The 23,774-nt window shown below is 39.1% G+C and overlaps 1 protein-coding gene across 8 annotated transcripts in view; it reads right to left on the reverse strand.

The window, feature by feature from the left end:
* Window positions 1-601: 601 nt before the first annotated feature.
* RASGEF1B (RasGEF domain family member 1B) overlaps window positions 602-23,774 on the reverse strand; it is a 613,492-nt gene continuing 590,319 nt past the window's right edge. For 5 of the 8 annotated variants that reach the window (XM_054553339.2, XM_054553341.2, XM_009240134.2 and 2 more), the window contains 10 exons: window positions 21,864-22,079; window positions 21,299-21,373; window positions 19,551-19,646; window positions 19,334-19,436; window positions 16,113-16,192; window positions 14,647-14,742; window positions 8,817-8,912; window positions 8,019-8,142; window positions 6,461-6,533; window positions 602-1,995 (listed from right to left, as the gene is read on the reverse strand). In XM_054553339.2, coding sequence (XP_054409314.1) covers window positions 1,971-1,995; window positions 6,461-6,533; window positions 8,019-8,142; window positions 8,817-8,912; window positions 14,647-14,742; window positions 16,113-16,192; window positions 19,334-19,436; window positions 19,551-19,646; window positions 21,299-21,373; window positions 21,864-22,079 — 984 coding nt within the window. In that variant the 3' untranslated portion in view covers window positions 602-1,970. 8 annotated transcript variants of the gene reach the window in all.

The raw sequence follows: 23,774 nt of genomic DNA on the forward strand, positions 1-23,774 counted from the left end.
TGTGGCCCTGCATGGCATGGCATGTGCCCTTTCTCTGGGGAAACTGAGCAATATAAAGCTTTCAGTGGCACTGGCCTCTGTGTGTCATCACTCAGCTACCCCCATAAATTAAAATCTCAACAGGTATCATGAGGCGGAAGTGCCTTCCTACTCTCGGCGGGATCCCAGGACCAGTAGCATCAGCATCCCCTGAGCCTCATCCCAGACCGACAGAATCTGCATCTGCATGTAAAAAAGATTCCCGGGTTATTTGCAAGGATATTGAAGTTTGAGATGCTGTGGTGGTGTGGTTTAAAGCTTGGGGTCTCGAATTAGAAGGCCCATTTCAAGTATTTGTGCCTCTCATTAGCTATGTGGCCTTGTACAAGTTATTATTATTTCCACCCCTAATAAGTAGAGATGAATCTATGCTAAACACTTAGAAAATGCCTGGCAAATAATACTATCATTCTTTTTTAAAAAATAAATACCCATGCACAAACTGTTAAGGCAAATTCCTCAGATACATTCTTAGCCAGTCTCTTGAACTGATCCACTGTGATTATAGCCCATGCCCGCCCCCAACAATTCCACCCATAAAAGAAAAGAAAGACGCCACAACTCCTGGCCGCAGAGTGTAAAATATATTGATGGCTGTAAAGGGACAACTTGGGGATATTTTAGGTCTGCTGAGATGATGCACAGCATACATACATGCTCTAGTTTTTGGAACCATGTCATTAAGTTTTCAAATACATCTGTTTTGAACATGGTATTTTGTTTTTTTCATTAGCACGAATTACTACTCTACAGTTTCTTCTAGAGTAAATAAATATAATGGCTGTTTACGCAGAGCGACTACAGACTTACTTAGATGTTTAACAAGGTGAACGATTTCACAATTAGATCAACCATTGAGTTAACAGCAAGGTGTTTTTCATCTGTTTTGTTTACTGCTATAGCGGGGGGGGGTGGTAACTTTTCCAATTTATTCTTTGTTGACATCTTTAGTTACCAACAGACTCCCAAAAGTAATGAAAAGTCAGTTAAAAAAAAAATAAATTGTAATTATGCCATGGGTTTTCCCAAGATCCTTAAAGTCAGCTCATTTAAATTTACAAGAGAAAAATAACAGGCATCATGGAAAGCTAACAAAAAGCTACTGAAAAATACATCTGTGGAACACAGTGGTCAGTTGTAAACAGCTCAGAAGAGCAAAAAAAAAAAAAACTCCTTCTAGCATGTTAAGCAGTCCAATGACAAACTCTGCTTTTTTTTTTCTTTCTAGTGGCTATTTTCCTACCACAGTGTTGAGCTTCATTATTATATTAAATAACTTATATGGGTAAAAAGGAGTTTGCTAACCAGCAGCCAACTCAAAACCTTGTAGGAGGAGGGAGGAGAAAAATTTACAACACAGCACACACTAAGGGGAAACAAAGTCCGCAGTCAACTTTCAACCAGTCTTACCCCTCTCTGGCAATACTGATTGAGCTGAGGTCTGGGATCTAAACGGGGGGTTTTAGATCCCCTCCCTCCACTCCTTTCTTCATTTAAGTTAACAAAAGAAACATGGGCTTCCTCAGAGCCAGCACTCAGCTGGGCAAGTCCCATTAGCAGCAAATGTTCAACCAAATAAAAAAAAAACACACACACACACACAAAAGAAAACTCCATCCAGGTGCAGAGCTGTGATTCACATGGAAATTCCAGGAGATGAATCATGTGCAGAGCCGGGATTTTTAGAGGATTCTTTCTCAAGTGTCTTCAGTGAACATTTCAGTCTCACAAAATCTGAGTCTATCTGTCAGCTGCAGGAAATAAGTTCTCCATCTGGGCTCGAGCGAGCTTGCGTGCTTTGCTGACCGGGGCGCTCCAATGACTGCAGGTCTTCATGAGTGTCCGTGGTACAAGATGCCAGAAAACAAAGGCCAGCCCCTCCATGATCTGCAGGAAAGCAGCAGCAGCAGCAAGCAGGCAGCTCCCATGTGTTAAACTCTGCCTAAGAGGCTCGACCTGAGTAATAAAAACAACACAACCTAAGACAGAATGTAACAGACTACTTGAACTAGGATGAAAATGCCTTGTGTAATACTAATTTTATCTTTCCTGGGTTTTAAGTTTGATTTTACAAAGTTAAACCAGGAAAAAAAAAAATTCAAGCTTTTAAGTCCCATTGGCTCTCTGGGAAAACTGCTAGTCACTTAAAAAAAAACAAACATTTATTAATGGAGATGGCAAAAGCTTAAACAGATAAATCTATATCTTGCATAGGTTTATATTATAACAAAAACAAAAAAAGCAAAGATCATTAATGATAAAGAGCTTTTAGGTATAGGTTATCACAGATGGGTTTACTTGGTAGATATAAGCATCTTCACAACACATTCCATGAACATTGGGAGAGTTTAAACAATAGTTGACACTAAGGGTGTCTGCCGTCAGAGGTGTATTTGTCACTGCCACTGATGAATCTACGTGTCTGCAATGAATGGCTCTAGGGCCACCAAGAAAAGCATCTATGTAAAAATATCTTACTGCCTTCAAAGCTAATGTATAAAAGTTTTCAGGTGGGTACAATGATTCCAGAATATAGTCAGCCCTCTCTATCTGTGGGTTTTGCACCTGTGGATTCAATCAACTGCAGATCAAAAATATCTGAAACAAAAAATATGTGTCTGTACTGAATATATACAGACTCTTTTTCTTGCCATCATTCCCTAAGTAATATGGTATAACAACTATGTATATAGCATTTACATTATATTAGGTATATAAGTAATCTAGAGATGACTTAAAGTATAAGAGAGGATGCATATGGCTATATTCAAGTATTATCTATCTATTTATTATTTTGAGTTTACCCTAACAGGTTATGTGTTATTGAATCAGTAAGACTGATGGCCACAAGAAAAGAATATTTCTTAAAACAACAGCAACAGAAACTTTCATTTTATTATACCAGGGACTAGAGCATCCTCAGATTTTGGTATCTGCAGGAGGTCCTGGAACCAATCCCCCATAAATACCAAGGGATTATTATGCTTAATCTTAGTATCCACTTAACGTATGTATTTTGTAAATTATAATAGCTGTTTTATTTTGTTTTAACTTCTTCGTGGTTGCTATGCCTTGGCCAACACCTGCGATAACCCAGTACCATTCAATGACACTACAGGAGCATGTGCTGACGAGTAATAGAGAGCGAGACACTGTGTCCAGAGCTGGGGCAGACATTAGGGGAAGACCCTGTGCTTGCCCTCAAGGGGCTTACATAGCAATAGAGAAAACCACAAACACTACACAAAACCACATGGCTGGTAAGGAGAGAGGAAGACTGCCTCCTGAGTGTATGAGTTCTGGAGAAATTCTTTCCAGGGAAAAACGGGCCAGGGACGGGGGAGGCATTGGAGCTGGGCCATGAGAACAGACAGGATATGGAAAAGGCAGAGTGTGTGGCTTGAACAGACAGGATATGGAAAAGGCAGAGTGTGTGGCCAATACAGATGAGAGCTGTTCTTCAAAGCGCCTTAAAAAGCAATTTTAACGTGGAAACTGTCTTTTATACCAAAGAATATAACTTTCTTATCAACCAATTGATATGGGAGTGCTGGGAGGGGAACAGCACGGTCCCTTTAAATGATACGGAATGGAGAAGGGAAATGCTGGGTAGAGAAAGGTGGGTCCCTGGCTAGGGCTCAACCCCCACGGACCTAGGTGAGGACAGACATTTCCTGCCCAAATGCTGCATTTCCCAAGACCACCCTGGCCCACCACGCCCCCATCCTGGGCCTAGAAAAACCCGAGACCCCCGGCAGACAGACCCACAAGTAGTTGGACGTGATGAGGAACACATCTGCTAAAGAAGACGCAAGTGGCTAGTCGTCGAGAGGACACTGAGGGGAGCACACTGGTAGAAGGGCACGCCGGCAGGGCACACCGAAAGACGCCAGCACGCAGGACAGACTGGCGGGATGAGGCGGAGTTTGGCAGGGGCAGTCTGAGGAGCGGCTGGTCGTCGAGAGGACACTGAGGGAGCACGCTGGCAGATGGGCACACCGACAGACGCCAGCACACCGGCAGGCCACTGACTGGCGGGACAAGGCGGAGTTTGGCAGGGGCAGTTGGAGGAGAGTCTGGGCCACTGAGTGGCCCCACTCCAGTGTAAAAACATCTCCCTTTAGGCTCCCCCATTGGCGGAGAGCTATTTCCACTCAATAAAACTTTGCACTCTCACGCCTGTAATCCCAGCACTTTGAGAGGCTGAGGCGGGCGGATCACGGGGTCAGGAGATCGAGACTATTCTGGCTAACATGGTGAAGCCCCGTCTCTACTAAAAATACAAAAAATTAGCAGGGCGTGGTGGCGGGCGCCTGTAGTCCCAGCTACCCAGGAGGCTGAGGCAGGAGAATGGCGTGAACCCAGGAGGCGGAGCCTGCAGTGAGCCGAGATCCTCCCACTGCAATCCAGCCTGGGCGACAGAGAGAGACTTCGTCTCAAAAAAACAAACAAAAAACTTTGCACTCATTTTCCAAGCCTATACGCGACCTGATTCTTCCAGTACACCGAGGCAAGAATGCTGGGATACAGAAAGCCCTCTGTCCTTGCCATAAGGTAGAGGGTCTAATTGAGCTGGTTAACGCAAGCCACCTATAGATGGCAAAATAAGGGAGCACCTTGTAATACAGGCCCACTGGGGCTTCAAGAGCTATAAACATTCACCCCTAGACACTGCCGTGGGGTCGGAGCCCCACAGCCTGCCCATTGGTATGCTCCTCTAGAGGTTTGAGCAGCAGGGCACTGAAGAAGGGAGCCACACCACACCCCCATCGCATGTCCTGGGAGGGGCACAAGGGAACCTTTCTCATTTCACAATCAAATGTTAGATGTCATATATTATGTGAACAGTACAGACGTGGGAAGACATTATACAGTTCAATCTTTAGCTTTTAAAGTCAAACCTTTGACTTATGAACCTTTCCAATCTAACCACTAGTTAATATGTCATAAAATAACAAGAACTAGAAAGTAATTTTGTAGGTAGGTCTGGATTAATTTAAAATGTCTGGAGACCACAGGTAATGCAGATACCAGATATCATTTATGTGTAGCCAATTTGCTTACCAATTTTTTTAAAAATCTACAAGAAAAGTAACAAAAGCTAAGCTATACCCAGGGACCCCACCAAACTGTTTTTAAAAATTCAGAAAGGAGGGATTAAAAAGGAGACATATGGAAGGCAAAATGTATCAAAAAAGGATAACTAAAAGGAGTAATTCTCAAATCTTTTATCCAGCAAGATATGCACTCTGAGGCTCATGTTTTGCACATGAATAATATTAAATAGCACAGTGAAATATTTTAATACAAACAGAGTAATACAAAATTTTAATTGAAATGTGCCACTGCCCGGCACAAAATTATATATTTTATTTATATATATATAATTAGTCAATGCATTTTAGTCCTGTACATATATATATAGGCATCAGCCCAACAAGCCTGTTATATCCCATGGCTTTAGGCATTGGCCAAACCTTCTTTATGTTTGTGTCTGGGGATACAGGAAACATCTCCAATCCTTCACCAATTACTATGATATCCTAAGGATAAGAATTCCAATGCCTTCATACCTTATCCCTCATCATTGGGAGCTACAAAGAAGGCCTAAGCTTTCCTTTGGAATAAACACAACCACACAAAACCAAGTATATCTTAGATATCCTGGTTCATGAAATCTAGCCTAATATCAAGTATAATGAAGGCTCTCAAATGATTCTGGGACCACAAAAATAAGAGAATATGTGCTTGTAAACCCTAATACAAAAAGGTATACATTCCGAGTTTCTCAGTAGGACTATAGTGATAACAAGTTTGATTATATTATACCCTGGGCTGCTTTTGCCTATTAAAGTATCTCAAATGCTTAAAATACAAATTTAAGCCTATTCCAGTTTTCTTCAAAAATACTCATAGAATAGCAAAAGTTGTAAATCTGAAAAATCTCCAGATTATGTTTGAAGTCCCAACTCTCTCAAACAAAGAGGGGACTGAGATCCACTTGGAAAGTGGCAAACCCAACTTTATAAAGCCTACTAGTACTTCTTTCCTTATCTCAGGTTAAATACAATTTTAGTGTTACAAGAACTCTTCAGAAATAAAGTCTGAACTTCTGATATTTTAGACAAAGTCAATGCATATTTTTTTTTTTACCATACTATCATTCAGTTCCTCATTCTATTAAATAATGGGAGAGAAAAAGAACAGTCACTGTATATCTGCCAGTATAAAAAAAATGAAAGACAATAAAGCAGAATGATGGTAGTGAGAATTCTGAGCCACAGAGATTTGGTGTACAAGAGATAAAGTGCAGAGGACTTGGAACAGATAGACAGCAGCTTCCTATAGAACGCATGTGGCTTTCTTCAAATAAAGCCAATTTCCTTCAGACCTGTGCAGCAATGAGAAGAATGAGACCCACCTTAGAGACTTCCATCTGTCTTTCTCTATATGATTTTCAGGTCCTTCACTCTCATAAGAAGCCAAGTAGAGAGCTACAATCAAACAAAAGAAAGTGCATTAACATTAAAACCTTCTCTTGATATATTATCTACCACCATCCATCCCTTGTTCGACTTGAGCCAAACTCCATAGCAAAATACTCTTCAAAACATCAAGTCATGACCAAGAAGCTTCACTGTTTCATGAAGAACGCAGAATATCACTTTGCCTCTGACTGACCATCTCAATGAAAACCCAAGGGCTTCTAAGCCAAAAACGCACTTAATTACCTAAGAATGTATAAGGCAAAAAAAGCTTATAAAATGTAAGCCATATATGATGCTGTCGTATACTCAGACTTAATGTTCTTTACAAAGAAAGGGGTGGGAGTTCTTTCCTTGTAGCCTGAGTTGTTTTTTCCTTTTTTTCTTTTTTTTAAAACTCTTTACTAGGTAAAAAGCCAGGTTTTCTAGGCCAATTTTCCATTCTACTAATATTTTTCTTCCTTTTTAAATCAGAAAGACTCTTCATTTAAAAATTCAAAAGTTTGTTATTAATCCTCTTTATAGAGATTACAAACAATCAAATCCCCTCTGGTATAGGTGATATTAATTCAAAATGTTCTCCTGGCTGGGCGTGGTGGCATAATCTCAGCAGTTTGAGAGGCTGTGGGCAGATCATGTGAGCCCAATAGTTGGAGACCAGCCTGGACAACACGGCAAAACCATGTCTCTACAAGAAAAAAAAAAAAAAAGAAAGAAAAAAATTAATCAGGCATGGTGGTGCATGCCTATACTCCCAGCTATCCAGAAGGCTAAGGTGGGAGGATTGCTTGAGCCCAGGAGGTTGAGGCTGCAGTGAGCTGTGATCGTGCCACTGCACTCCAGCCTGGGTGACAGAGTGAGTCGCTGCCTTAAAAAAAAAAAAAAAAAAAAAAAAAAAAGTCATTATTGTAAATACTATCAATCTACTATGAGAAACTGTTAATAGGTGCTATTAATTCCTGTAATATTAGGATATAACAAAAAAATAAAATAAATCTGTAAGTATTTTATGAGCTCACTTCTGATGATTTTTTTCTGTATCTAATCACTTTTTCTGCTTCAAATTCCCTAATGTTTTAACAGGTCAAAATGTTCCAGTACTTTTTTAAACAGCAGAGGGTAGCAATTTACTGTGTTTGTTTTTTTTCTCCAAATTACATTGACTATCAACATACCACAAAACACCTTTTGTCTATTCAAGTAAGCTCAAACAAGAAAAAAAAAATTCTTCAATAACCCCATTTGTGCCCATAGCTTTGCAAATCTGGTATTATAAAGAATACTTAAACACAGAAACATACTGTTTATAGGTGAATATTAAGTGCAAATATTTTAGGGACAAATCATACATTTTCTGTGAAACAGAAAACACTTAACATGGAACAGATCAGAGGACAGGCCTCATTACTATATGAGTAACCAAGCATTTCTATACTAATTTCCTAAATAAAGGATTTGGGGATGCTAGTGGTAGCTCCTATTGAATGGCCTTACCATCTTCACTGAAGACTGGTACTGTGAGCAGATACTGCAAGATCTTCCGGTCCCTCTCAAATGGACACTCCACTTGTTTCCATGTCATAAATTCACTCACTTGTTTGGCCAGTTCCCAAAATTTCTGGAAGATAAGTAAAAAAAGAATATAAAGGTGATCATAAAAAGATAATTATGAGCTTGGGAGAGGCAATTCCATTTGAAATGATTCCTTCTTATTTTATTAAGGAGACAGGGTTTCACTCTGTCACCAAAGCTAGAGTGCGGTGGTGCAATGATAGCTCACTGCAACCTCAAACTCCTGGGCTCAAGCAATCCTTCAGCCTCAGCCTCCCTGCTACTAGCAGGGACTACAGGTGTGAACCACCACGACTAGCTAATATTGTAATTTTTTGTAGAGACAGGGTCTCACTGTTGCACAGGCTGGTTTCCAACTCCTAGCCTCAAGCAATCCTCCCACCTTGGCCTCCTAATGGACTAGTATTACAGGCGTGAGCTACTGCAGTTACTTTCTGGTGTTTAATCTTCTGAATTATATAGTTTTCTTAATTTAATAAAATCTATTTGTGAGGTATAAAAATTTTCTCAAGTTCCCTCAAATAGTAATAATCATCATCATAATGGCTCAGCTACTCTCTTCTACTTGGTATTGTTAATTTCTTTCAAAGTAATATGGAAAGAGATAATTTGTTCTGAAACTGCAGAATTGGCTTTGGCTGCCTGGCCAGGAATGCGGTGCTGGAGAAGCTGCCCCTCTCCTTGTGCTCGGATTTTTGTATCCTACTTTATCACACTCACCTCAAAATTGACATGGCCATTGGGAAGGCGGTTGGCACAACCCTCATTGAGGAAATAAATATCTTTGATTAAGAGACTGAAGAATGGTATCACAATCTAGAGGAAACAAAAGATTCTGGTTTGTCCGGGCAAACAAATATTTAGCCTCTCATAAAAATACGCAAGATTAATGAACAACATTAACTTCTGATTACACGGAAGGCCACAAAGAACTAAGGTACAGTGTTTTGTTTCTTACACAACAGCAATTTCTTCCCTTACATAATTTTGCTTACAACTGCTATTTATAACCAAAGCACAGCAAGGACAAGCAGCATTGGGAAGTGAATAGGTTAGTACTTTTATTACAATTTTTCCTATTTTTCTCATTGCAGTAATATGCAATAAAATCTGAAAACTCTAGCTACTATGAAAGAAAAAATACCTAAAAGAACTCTTGCCTTTCACTTAGCAACCAACCCCTTAGCAAAATGTTAATAGAATATCTATCACTGCAGGCACCAATTTTTTTTTTTTTTTTTTTTTTTGAGATGGAGTCTCTCTCTGTCACCCAGGCTGGAGTGCAGTAGCGCAGTCTCACCCACTGCAAGCTCCGCCTCCCGGGTTCATGCCATTCTCCTGCCTCAGCCTCCCGAGTAGCTGGGACTACAGGTACCCACCACCACGCCTGGCTAATTTTTTTTTTTTTTTGTATTTTTTAGTAGAGATGGGGTTTCACTGTGTTAGCCAGGATGGTCTTGATCTCCTGACCTTGGCCTCCCAAAGTGCTGGGATTACAGGTGTGAGCCACTGCGCCCAGCCTTTTTTTTTTTTTTTTTTTTTTTTTTTTTTAAGAGACAGGTCTTGCTCTGTCACCCTGGCTGGAGTACGGTGGTGCAATCATGGCTTACTGCAGCCTTGACCTCCTAGGCTCAAGCAATCCTCTAGCCTCAGCCTCCTATACCTGGGACTACAGGCGTGTGCCACCACACCCAGTTAATTTTTAAAAATTTTGTGTAGAGATGGAGTCTCACTATGTTGCCCAGGCTAGTCTCGAACTCATGGAAGTCAAGCAATCCTCTTATCTCAGCCTCCCAAAGTGCCCAGATTATAGGCACGAGCCACCAAGCCCAGCCATGTACCAAGATTTTAAGATGCATGACCCATCTCCCTGCTAGAAGCTGTACTGCTTATTATTTAGATGTCTACAATTAAGATAAACTTTTTTTTAGACAAACATTTTATTTCTTCTTGAAGACATTCCTCAAGATAATGTGAGAGTTCAAGGTTTTAGAATAGTTGCTACAAACTTTCTATTGTAAACCTGGCCTGTGTATGATGAACAAGTTAGCACCTGCTCTCATAGGAAATCACCTAAGAAGTACCTTGCATAATATGTTTTGAGACAAATGTGCCCCAGGTGAAGGAGGAAATATGAATGTATAAATTAAAATTAATAGCTGTTTAAAAACAATAAACCTTTAAAAATACTTTCCCATCTGAATTCTTTGGCTTGATGAGGTGGTATTTAATTAATTAACCTAAAGCAATAATCTCTCAGTAAGTACCCCAAATCATACTAAGCCTACAAGAAACAGAGAAAAAGGCTCACATACAGTAATTTCCATTTTCTCTCAAATATCAACATATTTTTAAAGATTCTAAATTTCCTACAATGTAAAGAATCCACTAAACACCAATCATGGGCCTATCTTGTTTCCCCAAGGTCAGATCTTTGAAGTGTCCTAAGCTTATGACTCAGGTGGTACTTCTATATTGAGTGAACAGAAAACATACTTTTGGGCTCACACATAAAAATATTAAGTATCAATTCCCTTCTAAGGAAAAATTCAGATTTTCACCAAAGTCATTTAAAAAACAAGTTTTGATTATTTTTGTTTCATTGATTTCTGAAAATAACCAAAATGAATCTTCCGTTTTGACATCTTTTGACATCTCACCTAAACATACTTTTAATCATTTGTTATTATCTCTGACAGTCTCTAAAGCCAAATTAGTAAAGATCTCATTACTTTTCCTTCTAATATGATTAGCTATTTTCCACTATGTTAGAACTAAACAGCATAGTAACAATAGTAAAAGTACAACTGAACCTTGCTTCTTTGAAAGACTATTTGTGAATGGAAATGCTGGACTTTGGATGCTGCCAGACAACAGCAAAAAATTTCGCTTCAGAATTTCCGGGTGGTATAAGCCAGGAGTTGGCAAACTGTGGCCCTCAGGCCTCTTTTTTATGGCCTAGGAGTCACACATTTTACATTTGTTAAGTAGCTAAAAAAATCAAAATAATAATATTTCAAGATGCATGGAAATTATATGAAATTCAAATGACAGTGGCCATCGAGTTTTACTGGAAGATAGCCATATTCATTCATCTTCATACTGTCTTCTGTGCTACTGTGTCCAAGGTGAATATGCACTTAGAGGATAATAAGGATACATCATCATAAGACAGCCCCAGGGAAATAAGAACAAAATTATAATCAAGATGTAATATTTGTATATTGTAGCAGCTTTTCAACAAGAACTTTATTTTTGTGCTCTATTCTTTGGTGCTGAGCTGTGAGATTCATGCGGTGCTGATCATTTACTGTTTCTTATTGATATTTAAACTTCTCATAAATTCACACCAGGTGCCTATAGCTGGATTATAAATTCTAGATGGCAAAGGCTATTACCTTACATGATTTTTGCATTCAGGGTTGCCTGCAAGATGCTCCACTATTGACTATCTCAATCACTCTTTCATAGAAAAAGAAATAGAAATAATCTTACTTAGGATATTTTACTGCTCTGTTCCTTATGTCTGTATGCAAGAAAGAAGCCTCGCAGGCTTCAACTTCTCATTTATTCATGGATAATTCCCTTCAGATCTGTAGCCCCTATACAAATCTAATATAGTGAAAATCAGATTATAAGGACTTCAGATTTCCATAAGCTAAGTGAATGTACACATTATTAGTAGAACAAAGCAAAAGTTCATTTTCCTGAAGGTCTTGTCAATGATGTTTTTAGCAGGAGAACTTCTCAGGTAATAATATTTTCGAATTTCCTTTCAAAATATTCTTAATTCAGAGACCCAGCAACTACACCATAAGGGTTTTGCCAGTTCCACACCTAGAAATGAATGCTGATAAATAGGACCAAGTAATTTCACAGGAGCAGAATTGGAATGGCAAGAGGATTTAAAGCCATGTAATCATAAGAGAAATGGTTAAAAACCTGGAGACACAGGTACCTACAGAAAAAAAAAAACAGCTATTTAAAGAATATTTAAGGGCTGCTGTGTGGAAGACACATTTGGTTTGTTCTCTATTAGGTACCTAGAGATGTGCCACTCTGACCACACAAACTTGAGATTTAAAAGGATACAAAAGATTCACCATATTGGTCAGGTTGGTCTTGAACTCCTGACCTCAGGTGATCCACCTGCCTCAGCCTCCCAAAGTGCTGGGATTACAGGCGTGTGCCACCACGCCTGGCCAAGAATCCCAATTTTCTTGAATAAAAGGTGGATTTAACTAGAAATGCTTTCACTCTTAGCCTTTGAGCCCAACTGTAAAAAGAGATGGCATTTTTTTAAATGGCTGTGATTTTTTTGTTTAAATTTTAAGTTCTGGGATATGTGTGCACAATGTGCAGATTTCTTACATAGGTATACATGTGTCATGGTGGTTTGCTGCACCTATCAACCCATCATCTAGGTTTTAAGCCCCACATGCATTAGGTATTTGTCCTAATGCTCTCCCTCCCATTGCCCCCCAGCCCCCTACTGGCCCCTTATGTGTTGTCCTCTCCCTGTGTCCATGTGTTCTCATTGTTCAACTCCCACTTACGAGTAAGAACATGCAGTGTTTGGTTTTCTGTTCCTGTGTTAGTTTGCTGAGGATGATGGCTTCTAGCTTCATCTATGTCCCCACAAAAGACATGATCTCATTCCTTTTATGGCTGCATAGTATTCCATGGTGTATATGTACCACATTTTCTTTATCCAATCTATCACTGATGGGCATTTGGGTTGGTTCCGTGTCTTTGCTATTGTAAATACTGCTGCAATAAACATACATGTGCATGTGTCTTTATAGCAGAATGATTTATATTCCTTTGGGTATATACCCAGTAATGGGATTGCTGGGTCAAATGGTATTTCTGGTTCTAGATCCTTGAGGAATTGCCACACCGTCTTCCACAATTATGTAAATTACGTTGAACTAATCTGCTTTCCCAACAACAGTGTAAAAGTGTTGCTATTTCTCCACAGCCTCGCCAGCATCTATTGTTTCTTGACTTTTTAATAATTGAATGGCTGTGATTTCATTTGTTTTATGAACTACAGAGTACAATTTATATGTTCACATAGAAGCTGTTTAAAGCAAAACAAAACTAAAGCAGACATAATTTATTAAATGATGTAAAGGGTAAATACTTGGGACTTTTTGTAGAAAAAAGAATTCCACAACTGAGATATTTTGGAGGGATTGCACTTCAGAATTTCTTTGGCCAACAATGCAGCTCCCTACTCACAGATATGACTCCACAGCCTCCTCCCTGGGGCAGAGCCCACCAAGCCCTCACTGAAGCCCATGCAGAGAGAACCTTGCCTGCCCTGCAACACAGAGAAGGTGAATGAGGCCACGTACAGCCCCTTCAGTGGGCTTACTCTTCAGTGTACTGCAATCCTCCCACATGTGCTCATTGTTTGAAGCTTAAAAGACCTCATATTAGATTTTTTTTCTCAATCTAATCACAAGAGTACTGGGATTGAGCAAGTAAAACTTAAAAGCTGGCAAACTCTGTCAGGCTACAGTAAGACTGTCATCTCTGCTTCATACCCCCTCTGATCTTATAAGTTTCTTTATTTAAATAAAAAATTTGAAGTATTTACAATATCCCTCAAACATTGTTAGAACTGATATTTCAGATCTGATTGAGAACCAAGTTAGCATTTATTAAAGGTGGGGTTTTGTGTTTATTTTTATTTCAGATCACTGAGTCTGAAGCTTTTTCAGGGGACGTGACTGGGAAGCCGTGAAATGTTTTTTACCTCATTTTCTTTCATTTGTGGAAGATACAGTTTAAGTTAAAAGATGGATGGAATCTAAACCGAAAATAACCTCCATCAAGCAACCTTCATTAACCCAGTTACCATAACTAAGTATTCACTTCTCAAATAACATGACTGCCAAATGTTGAAACAGCTTATCCTTCCTCTGTAAAGAAATATGACACCAAAATGTGCCAAGAAAGGACCCTCAGAATCAAGAATATGGTAGATGCAGGATGGTACTAATTTGTTTTAAGAGTAGGGTAGAGTGAGAAAGGACCATTAATTTCTCAGACATTACCCCTGTACTTTTTCTGCTACCCCCATCATCCAATTAGTAACAGCACGCCTAATGCTATAGCAACTAACCCACTTTCTGAAAATAAATGACTTAACCATGGGAGGTAAGCTAATTCTTTTAAGAGAAAGGTTATATTAAGTCAGCTACCTTGTGCAGAGCTTAAATGTCTATTTTCCATTAAACTAAATTACTCTCTAATGCTATTAGTCATCTTAACATATGACTTAATGTATTGCTTGAAACACAATTAAGAGGCACTACAGAGTAATTATTTAAGTAATGTAATAATAACACAGCAATATCCAGTCTAACAAACTTTCTGGTAGCATTCTTCTCTGTGTGTCAAGTGGTATCATTTCTAGAGTACACATGTCTCTGTCTTAAATCTCAAAAAGTAAAAAAACTTCAGTGTAGTAGTTCACATAGCATTTCCGCATAAAACACAGCAACTCTACCATAAGAAAGACACTACTTTAAGTGCATACCTTTTCTCTACTACTATGAGCAGTTAAAGACCTTTGTGCTGCCCCACGAAGAGCTGTTCGATAATTATAGAAATTGCTTGAAGGGTCCATCTGATGCTATAGATAAAAGAGAGAAGAATATTAACTATTTATTTATTGTAAACTTCTATAGGAAGTTTATAAGATCACACATTTAGCTATATATAAAATTCAAAATAAGTTAGGAAACTCAGTAGGAATATGATTTATCCTTCTCATGCACACAAATGCACATGACACAAGTGTTTTCTTTCCTGAGGTTTGGTGTAATTATGCGAGCTGATGTCAGCTTCAATAACGCTAAGCCTAAACCACATTCTTTCTAGGCTAATTGTTGAGCTTAGATGTAAAACTAATAAGAGTCAAACACCAGCATCAGAAAAATTTCCTGTTTGCATCTGAAGGTCAACGGGCCCGTTGATGGTTAGCCATGTATAGTGATCCAACACTTTGTAGTGACAAATCACGCACAAATAATTGAAGCATATTATTTTGCAAGAAGGAAAATAAGTGTATTAGGTTGTATGAATAGATCATAACATTATATATATAATGGTAATTTCCAATTTGGGAGAAAACTTGGAAGAGAACACTTTCTTATTATCTCCAAAGATAGTAATTCAAAGCACTGATATACCAAGGTAGTGCTGAGATGAGTATGATTCAAATACACATACTCTTGCACGTGATTTTTTTTTTTTTTTTTTTTTTGAGACAGGGTCTCACTTTGCCACCCAGGCTGTAGTGCAGTGGTGTGATCTTGGCTCACTACAGCTCCCACCTTCCAGGCTCAATCAATCCTCCTGCCTCAGCCCTGCAAGTAGCTGGGACTACAGGCATGTGCCACCACACCCGGCTAATTTTTTGTATTTTTCATAGAGGTGGGGTTTCACCATGTTGCCCAGGCTGGTCTTGAACTCCTGGGTTCAGGTGATCCTTCTGCCTCAGCCTCCCAAAGTGCTAGGATTACGGGCATGAGCCACTGCGCCTGGCCCACAATTCTCACTATCCTCAGAATTGTATGGGAAGGGCTTTTTCACAGGTCAGCTAAATTTGTTGACAGGATGATGAATAAATGTTACTGTAGGGATGGGGAACCCTTCCCCTGAGACACTGAAGATAAATGAAGCTAACAGGCTCACAGTGAAGTAAAGCTCTCAACTGCTCAGGACCAAAATTCCATTCTGGCATATAAGGTGATGTGACTGACAGGTCACTATTTCCCCAGTCAATTAACGCCAGAATGGACATCTCTACCTATAAAGCAACCAGTACATAACCTGATTTATTTTCCCCTCCAATTCTACCCACTTTCCTTTCCCTGGGTCTGTAAAGATAGATGGGCTTTTTCCTCTGTCGTAGTCTGATGGAGAGGCAAGACCACATAAAGGAATTCCACTTTCCAGGTATAAAGTGTTACTTAACAGCAAAACATCAGCTTCACATACCTCAAGAATGTCAAATTTTGCAGTCTTCACTTTGGCCCAAGTTTTTTTTAGTCGAGAGACTGGGCTCATATTCATACCAGCTTCCCATTTGAAACAGAGAGGGAGAAAAAAGGAAAATTGAAAGAGAGAAATAAGAAAAACCATAAACATATACTTCTAAAATACGTTCATTACTGAGAATTCTAAAATTAGTAAGTAACAAACTCCAATTTTATCACTTTTTTTTTTTTGCAAATTCTGAGTCGAGAAACAGCATAAATTTACCACTGACTCTGTGCAGAGGTGAATACATTTTCTCTATAAAGGGAAAGAGAGTAAGCATTTAAGGCTTTCAGTCCATATGGTCTGTGTCATCACTACAAGACACTATCACTGCCATGCAAAAACAGCCACCATCCAGTTATGTAGATAACTACATAAACAAATGGTTATGGTTGTGTTCCAGTAAAACTTTGTTTATGTGCACTGAAATCTGAGTTTATATTACAGTCACATGTTAGAAATGTTAATATTATTATTTTCATTTTTTTCAATCATTTAAAAAGACAAAAACCATTCTTAGCTCACTGGTCATAAAGAAACCCGTGGTGGGCCATATTTGACCCACGGGTCATAGTTTGCTGATCTTTGACCTAGAAACTAATGTGTCAACCATGCTTTGCGTGTATTACCTCATACATCCCCTCAACATTCTTAAAAGAATATGCTAAAGTTCCAGGGAGTAAGAAATTTTCCCAAGGATATCCAGTTAACAAGTAACAGACATGGAAGCTCACACGGAGCTAACACCATAACCCACACTCATTCCAACAAGCCATGCTGCCTCTCCTGAATGATACTTTATGTACTATAACTATTCAGAAAAATATTACAGTGGCTGTTGTACAGAAAAGGAACCCACGTTAGCCTAAATGAGTACATATATTAATTCCATGCCAGCAACATTCATATTTTAAGGACCAGAAGTGGAAGATTGCTTCCTAACTGAGGTACAATTTACATACAAAAAATACACAGATCTTAAACACATAATTAGATGAATTTTGACTAATGTGTAAGTCCATGTATTACCACTCCAATCAAGATATAGTAGCACATTTCATGATCCTAGAAAGCTCCTTTGGACCCTCTTTGGTCACCTCCCCACCACCACAGAAATCAGAACACTGGCTGCCTAAAACCAGAGATTGGTTTTGTCTGTCCTAGAACTTCATATCAATGAAATCATACTGTATCTACTCTTGTGTCTGTCTTATTTTGCACAACATAATGATTCTAAAATTAATCCATGTTACTTATATGTATCAATTGTTCATTTTTATTGCCAAACAGTATTTTATTGTATTAATATGCCACAATTTATTTAGCCATTCATTTGTAAATGGGCATTTGGATTGTTTCCAGTCTTGGGCAATTATGAATAAAGCTGCATTCTTTTACAAATCTTTCTGTGGACATGTGTTTGCATTTTCATGGAGTAAATATGTAGGTGTGTGCAATCTCTGCATTGCAGGGTAGAAATATGTTTAACCTTATAAGAAATTGCTGAACAGTTTTCCAAAGTAGTAGTACTATTTTATACTCCTACCAATAATGTATAACAAGAGCCCCATTTGTTCCACATCTTCAACACTATTTGGTGTAACCAGTTTTTAAAATTCCAGTCATTCTAGTGTATGCAATGGTATTAATATTTTGCTGCAATTTAATTTGTATTTCTCTGATGAATAATGATGTGGAACACCATTTCAGATACTCGTTAGCCATTAATATACAGTATCTTCTTGCATGACATATCTGTTTCAGTCTTTTGGCCTTTTTTTCACTAGGTTGCTTGTCTTTTTATTGATTTGCAGGGTTTTTTATAGATTCTGGATACAAGTTATTTGTCAGCTGTATGCATTACAAACATTTTCTCTGATGCTATAGCTTGCCTTGACATTTTCTTACTAGTAGAAGAGGGAAATTAAGTAATCTGTTATCTAGACTGTGGGCCTTTCAGTCCCTGATTCAGATAATCTTTCTGTTTGCTATGTTCATGGAGTTAGTCAGATAAATAATAAGCTGAGACTTGGCCAGTATTTTTATGGGGGGGAGAGAAAGAGGAAATGATATGTAAACAAAATGGAACAATAAATTGGTGGAAGGGAGAATTTATTAGATTAAGATTCTTGAATTAAATTTGGTAGACTCTCTAGCTTCAAACTGATCCTTCAAAAAGACCTCAACTCTCTTCTTCTTCTTTTTTTTTTAGATGGAGTCTCACTCTGTTGCCAGGCTAGAATGCAGTGGCATGATTTCAGCTCACTGCCACCTCCAACTCCCTGGTTCAAGCAATTCTCCTGCCTCAGCCTCCTGAGTGGCTGGGATTACAGGCATGTGTCACCATGTCCAGCTAATTTTTGTATTTTTAGTAGATACAGGGTTTCACCATGTTGGCCAGGGTGGTCTCGATCTCCTGACTTCGTGATCTGCCCGCCTTGGCCTCCCAAAGTGCTGGGATTATAGGCTTCAGCCACTGTGCCCGGCCTATTCTTTTATTCAAATGTTTATTGACCACCTACAATTTGTAAGATGGCCATATAATTGATCATACAAACTAGGACACTTTTTAATGAAAGAGCTATTATCAAAAGCTATTATCAATAATTAAGGCAAGACAGCAAGTATAAATTGGAACAACCAAGACATATTGTTACCATACCTATTTATAGAATGAAAGGAAAGAAACATGGTCTCTGATGTTAAAACCTCCATGATATAGAGGAATGAGTTTGTACACTAGAGTAATAAGGTCTGTGGGTGATAAGTACTAGAAGCCTGAACAGTTAGAAAATGTGCCAGTTTCTTAGGCCACTCTCTTGTCCAAGGAATCAGATAATTTAGTCTTGGATCATTATTTCTATAATACTTGATATGCAAGCTGCCAAAATACTTTTTAAAACTCTTTATGTAGACAAATATCTTACCTATAAGCCTTTGTAGATGAATATTTAGCTAAGGTTAACTTAAAACATTCCAACAATTCTTGCATACTTAAGAAAGATTACACACATACTTGCACTCATTTGGCTATTTAAAGCATTTTGGACATTCTCAAATAACTCTGGATTAAAAAATGCAGTCTGTATTAACAAAACCATACTATTTGCAAATTTTCTGTGGGTCATTTCACAGGATTCGTAAAGATAAATGACATGTATCCTCCACAAAATACTCACAGATTATTGCCATCAAGGAGTTGAAGTTGCCAATGTTAAAACACTCCCGAGCTACATCAATGAAATACTCGATCATTCTTGCTCGGTGTTTTTTCTTAACAGGCTATACAGTAAAAGACAATAGAGGGCAGTTATCCAGTAGGAAGGCCCAACAGTTCTAAAATAAGTATGAAAAAATAATGTTGAGAACTAGGAGACAGAAAATTCATTTCCTCACCATACAGATTTCTGTAGCAACCAAGTAGCTGAGGCGATTAAACCATTCCACGTAAGCTTCTAAGTTTCGTGTTTTCTTCCGTTCACTGTAGCAACTCTTTAGAGAAAACAAAGTAAACAGATGAGTTAGAGGAAAAAAAAGAATGTATTGGCCTCTCATTTTGTGAAATACGAGCCTTTATTCTCAGTTTATGGATTAGGAAAGCTTTTTAGAACAACAAAAGAGAGAGAGAAAGACAACCACTGGCATTCTTGATTATCCTTACAGAAATAGGATAGTCCAGTGAAACACTTGAGGTCTAGAAATGTACTCTGATGCATTTATAAAAGTGTCCTTAGGCCGGGCGTGGTGGCTCACGCCTGTAATCCCAACACTTTGGGAGGCTGAGGCAGGTGGATCGCCAGAGGTCAGGAGTTCGAGATCAGCCTGGCTAATATGGTGAAACCCCGTCTCTACTAAATATACAAAAAATTGGCTGGGCACGGTGGTGCGTGCCTGTAATTCCAGCTACTTGGGAGGCTGAAGCAGGAGAATCTCTTGAACCCGGGAGGAGGTTGTAGTGAACCGGGATTGCACGACTGCATTCTAGCGTGGGTGGCAGAGTGAGATTCGGCCTCCAAAAAAAAAAGTGTCCCTACCCCTCTTCCCAAGAAACTAAGTTAGTCTGGATTGTATCTTCAGAAACACAATTCAGAGGAAGAATTCTGGCTGCATTCCAAAACAATCCCGACTCAGATGGAGTGCAAATACCAACTGCTATAATCAATACAGCAAAAAGTGGCTAAGAGTACAGAGGAGTAGAACATTTTCTCTTAAAATTAAGCATAGGACAAAATTTTAGAACATAATGTTGCAACAAACTAAGTATCTTCCAAGTAGATAAACAGAAGTCTACACCATCATGGTCTTTAGTAGGGTGAGTAACACATTGTTCAAAGGCAAAAAAGTTAATCTCATCTTGAAGTTCAAGGCCAGCTTGAAGAGGCTAATTACACCCCTCTTTCCTTCCTTCCAAAAGAAAGAAACAAACAATGAGTCCACTAGCCTTCTACTGCAAAACAAATTCTTCACTTCCTGTATTAGGAGACACTATTCTAAGGCCGGAAAGCAGCTGTTGCCCCTACTCTCAGAAGGGGGCTTTCAGCAGCGGGTGTTGTAGTCTTTGCCTAACAATTCAAAATGCTTCCAGGTCACTGGGAGATGAAAAATTTTCTTATATGTGTACACTGACTTGACAGTCCATGCCCAGCATTATTTTCTTTCATAGTGGGCTGCACCTAGGCAATAAACCTCTCATGAGAGATTCACCTTAAAATAAGAGGCAAAGCAGTTAAGCCCCTTGCTCAGCAAGCTGGATGTGCATCCTGTCTTTCCTGCCCCTGCTATTGTTGAATTATGGGCAGAACCTTCTCTCTTAGCAGATTCTTAATCTGCTAAAACCATTATGCTTTCATCTCCTATTTTCATCACCACAAATGCCTGCATCTACTTGTTGTAAAGGTCTTACTAAATTTCCCAATAAGGAGGAAGAAAAGGCTACAAGTTAGTGATGGGGCAATATTATAAAGGAGCTTGGAGACCTCGCTCAAGAAAACTGCCATGAATCAGACGTGGCTGATGAAAAAAAAAAATCTGATTTTAAAATCTACAACAGAATATAGATCTAACATCTGTCCTTTATATCCACTATCACAGACTGATAAATTCCATTTTTGGTTTCAGTGCTGACCTTTGGGCAGACTGATTACCTTGTCATTATCCAAAGGGTCCTTCTGCACGAACGCCTGAACAAATTCTTCTGGCCCAATATAATTGAGCCTCTCCTAAAACACAAACCCAGAAGGTCAACAGTATTAAAGAAAATGAAAAGAAATGGACTGTCAACTCCCTCTATGACTATTGGCACCACCCCCCATTTTTTAATGAAGATTATAAAATAAGCCTTTAGCCCTAAATACTTCCATCATCTTCAAGGTCTGTGCAGAGGCAATTTTCTGCTTGGGTCAATGTTCCACAAGATAGTGAAAGGCTGAGCAGGTTTTGGAAAAACTGATTAGAGGTGGAAGGTGAGGAAGGTCAATAAACTCTTTGCTCTTCAGCCTTGTTTAGTATTTATTTACAAGTGAATCCCCAGAATATCAGAAGCATTCATATTCAAATCCATAAACAAAGTATGTTTCAGCTCTCTCGGATGATTTCCCACTTGGATTATTCTGACCTCTCCTGTGACATTACTGCTGACAAATATATTGTCCGGTTGCCAAAGCAAAGCAAATCTGTGGTTGTAAAGGGCAAAGATGATAACGGCCTTACCAGCTCTATATGAGTCAGCTGCTGGGCCAACGTGTAAGGGTCGTTGCAGACAGTAATGATATCCCTTTGTATAGACTGTGGCTTGGTCTTGAGAACTGTGAGCCGATCTGTGGATGTGGAGCTGATTTTTGCCAGGACTTCTTCGTACTGGCTGAGCGCAGCAAGCTTGCGGATCAGACACTGCATCATTTGCTGGACATTCTTTCTGTATGTCTGCTAGGGAATAAGCGAAGAATTACATCCGTGCTCTGCATGTCTGCTTTTGCCACTATGCAAACTTAGAGACTATGTCCTCAAATGATTTTACCTGGACATTGGAGAATAAACTTGGTTAAGGGCAGTTACGACACATGCATAAGTTTGAGACACATGCATAAGGCATTTTCAAACCTGTAAGGTTTAGTTCTTCTTTGGGGTTGCGACTGAGAGTACAGTTCAGGTTGGGCCATGAAAACACTCCAGTGACAATTTAGATTACCTCTTGAGGGAATCCAGTATAAAGGGTACTAAGTATAACTGAGTGTCCTCTGTTCCAGAAAAGAAATGTACCTACCAGTTTACTTCTGGTGGGTTGAAATACATTGATCGCAAAGTCAGTGCATCCTTTTCCTAACGCTTTTTCTTTAGGGCCACCCTCTTGATTTCTCTAGTCCTATCAATCTCATCAGTCTGGCTAACTAACAGAAATATACCATTACTTCCCACTCACCCCCTCTAACCACCACCTTTTTTTTGTTTTGTTTTGTTTTTTGTTTTCTTTGAGATGGAGTCTCGTTCTGTTGCCTAGGCTGGAGTGCAGTGATGTGATCTTGGCTCACTAAACCTCCGCCTCCCGGGTTCAAGCGATTCACCTGCCTCAGCCTCCCGAGTAGCTGGGATTACAGGCATGCGCCACCATGCCTGGCTAATTTTTGTATTTTTGTAGAGATGGGGTTTCACTATGTTGGGCCAGGCTGGTCTCGAACTCCTGACCTTGTGATCCGCCTGCCTCAGCCTCCCAGAGTGCGGGGATTACAGGCGTAAGCCACCGCCTTCTTGACTTACACGTAAAATGTGGATTACCATGAGGAAGCAGTGGATATTCATTTCTGGCATCTGACCTCCACTGGGCTCATAATCATTTCTTTTGCATTCATGACTCACTATTAACGTTCACAACGAAACTCTTCCCCATGGAAATTCTCCCTGCAACACTACTCCCAGGTGCCACTTTGTTTGCTACTTCATTATGCTACAGCCTCATGCTTAAGAGAAACTGGTTTAAAAAAGCACTGCATGTAGTTTAGATAACTGTCAACCTCCTGACTTTTAAAACATTTGTTAAATCAAGAAATGACTTCACAATCCATCAATCCCAGGGCACAGCTATGATATAAGTTGCAGAGTCCATTTAGTCTTCCTTTTCTAGCCAAAAATTTCCAAAACAATATTCTTCTAGGTAAATTATGACGCCTGTATCAGAGAAAGGCACACAGGCTGATTCAATGCTAACACGGTCCTTAGGTTAAATCTCCAAAGAAGGATGGCCCCAGTAAACCTACAGATGTAGAAAGGCCTATGTTTATGGCTCCATTGGCTTTTAAAAAAATACCACAATATGATTTGCTGAGATTAATTATCTGAAAACTAAGTGGCATTTACCTACAAGTATAAGACCCATAGTTTTTTTGACAGAGGCTATTTTGTTTATTAGAGTATATTACAAAAACCCAAATGAAGAGATATTTGCTTATGAGGAGAATGACAACATATCTAGAAATGGTTAATTCTCACATAGTCAAGGTGTAAAAAAGCATACACAGCCTTCTTTTCCTTTTCTTCTCTATTTGTTAGTGTATATTCTGCTGAGTTCTTTAAACTGGTCCATTAGATGACCCCTATTTTTCTCTATAGTCATGGATCACCCTAAAA

The sequence above is a fragment of the Pongo abelii genome, chromosome 3 (genome assembly GCF_028885655.2).
Source record: "Pongo abelii isolate AG06213 chromosome 3, NHGRI_mPonAbe1-v2.0_pri, whole genome shotgun sequence".
In the NCBI taxonomy this organism is placed as follows: Eukaryota; Metazoa; Chordata; class Mammalia; order Primates; family Hominidae; genus Pongo; species Pongo abelii.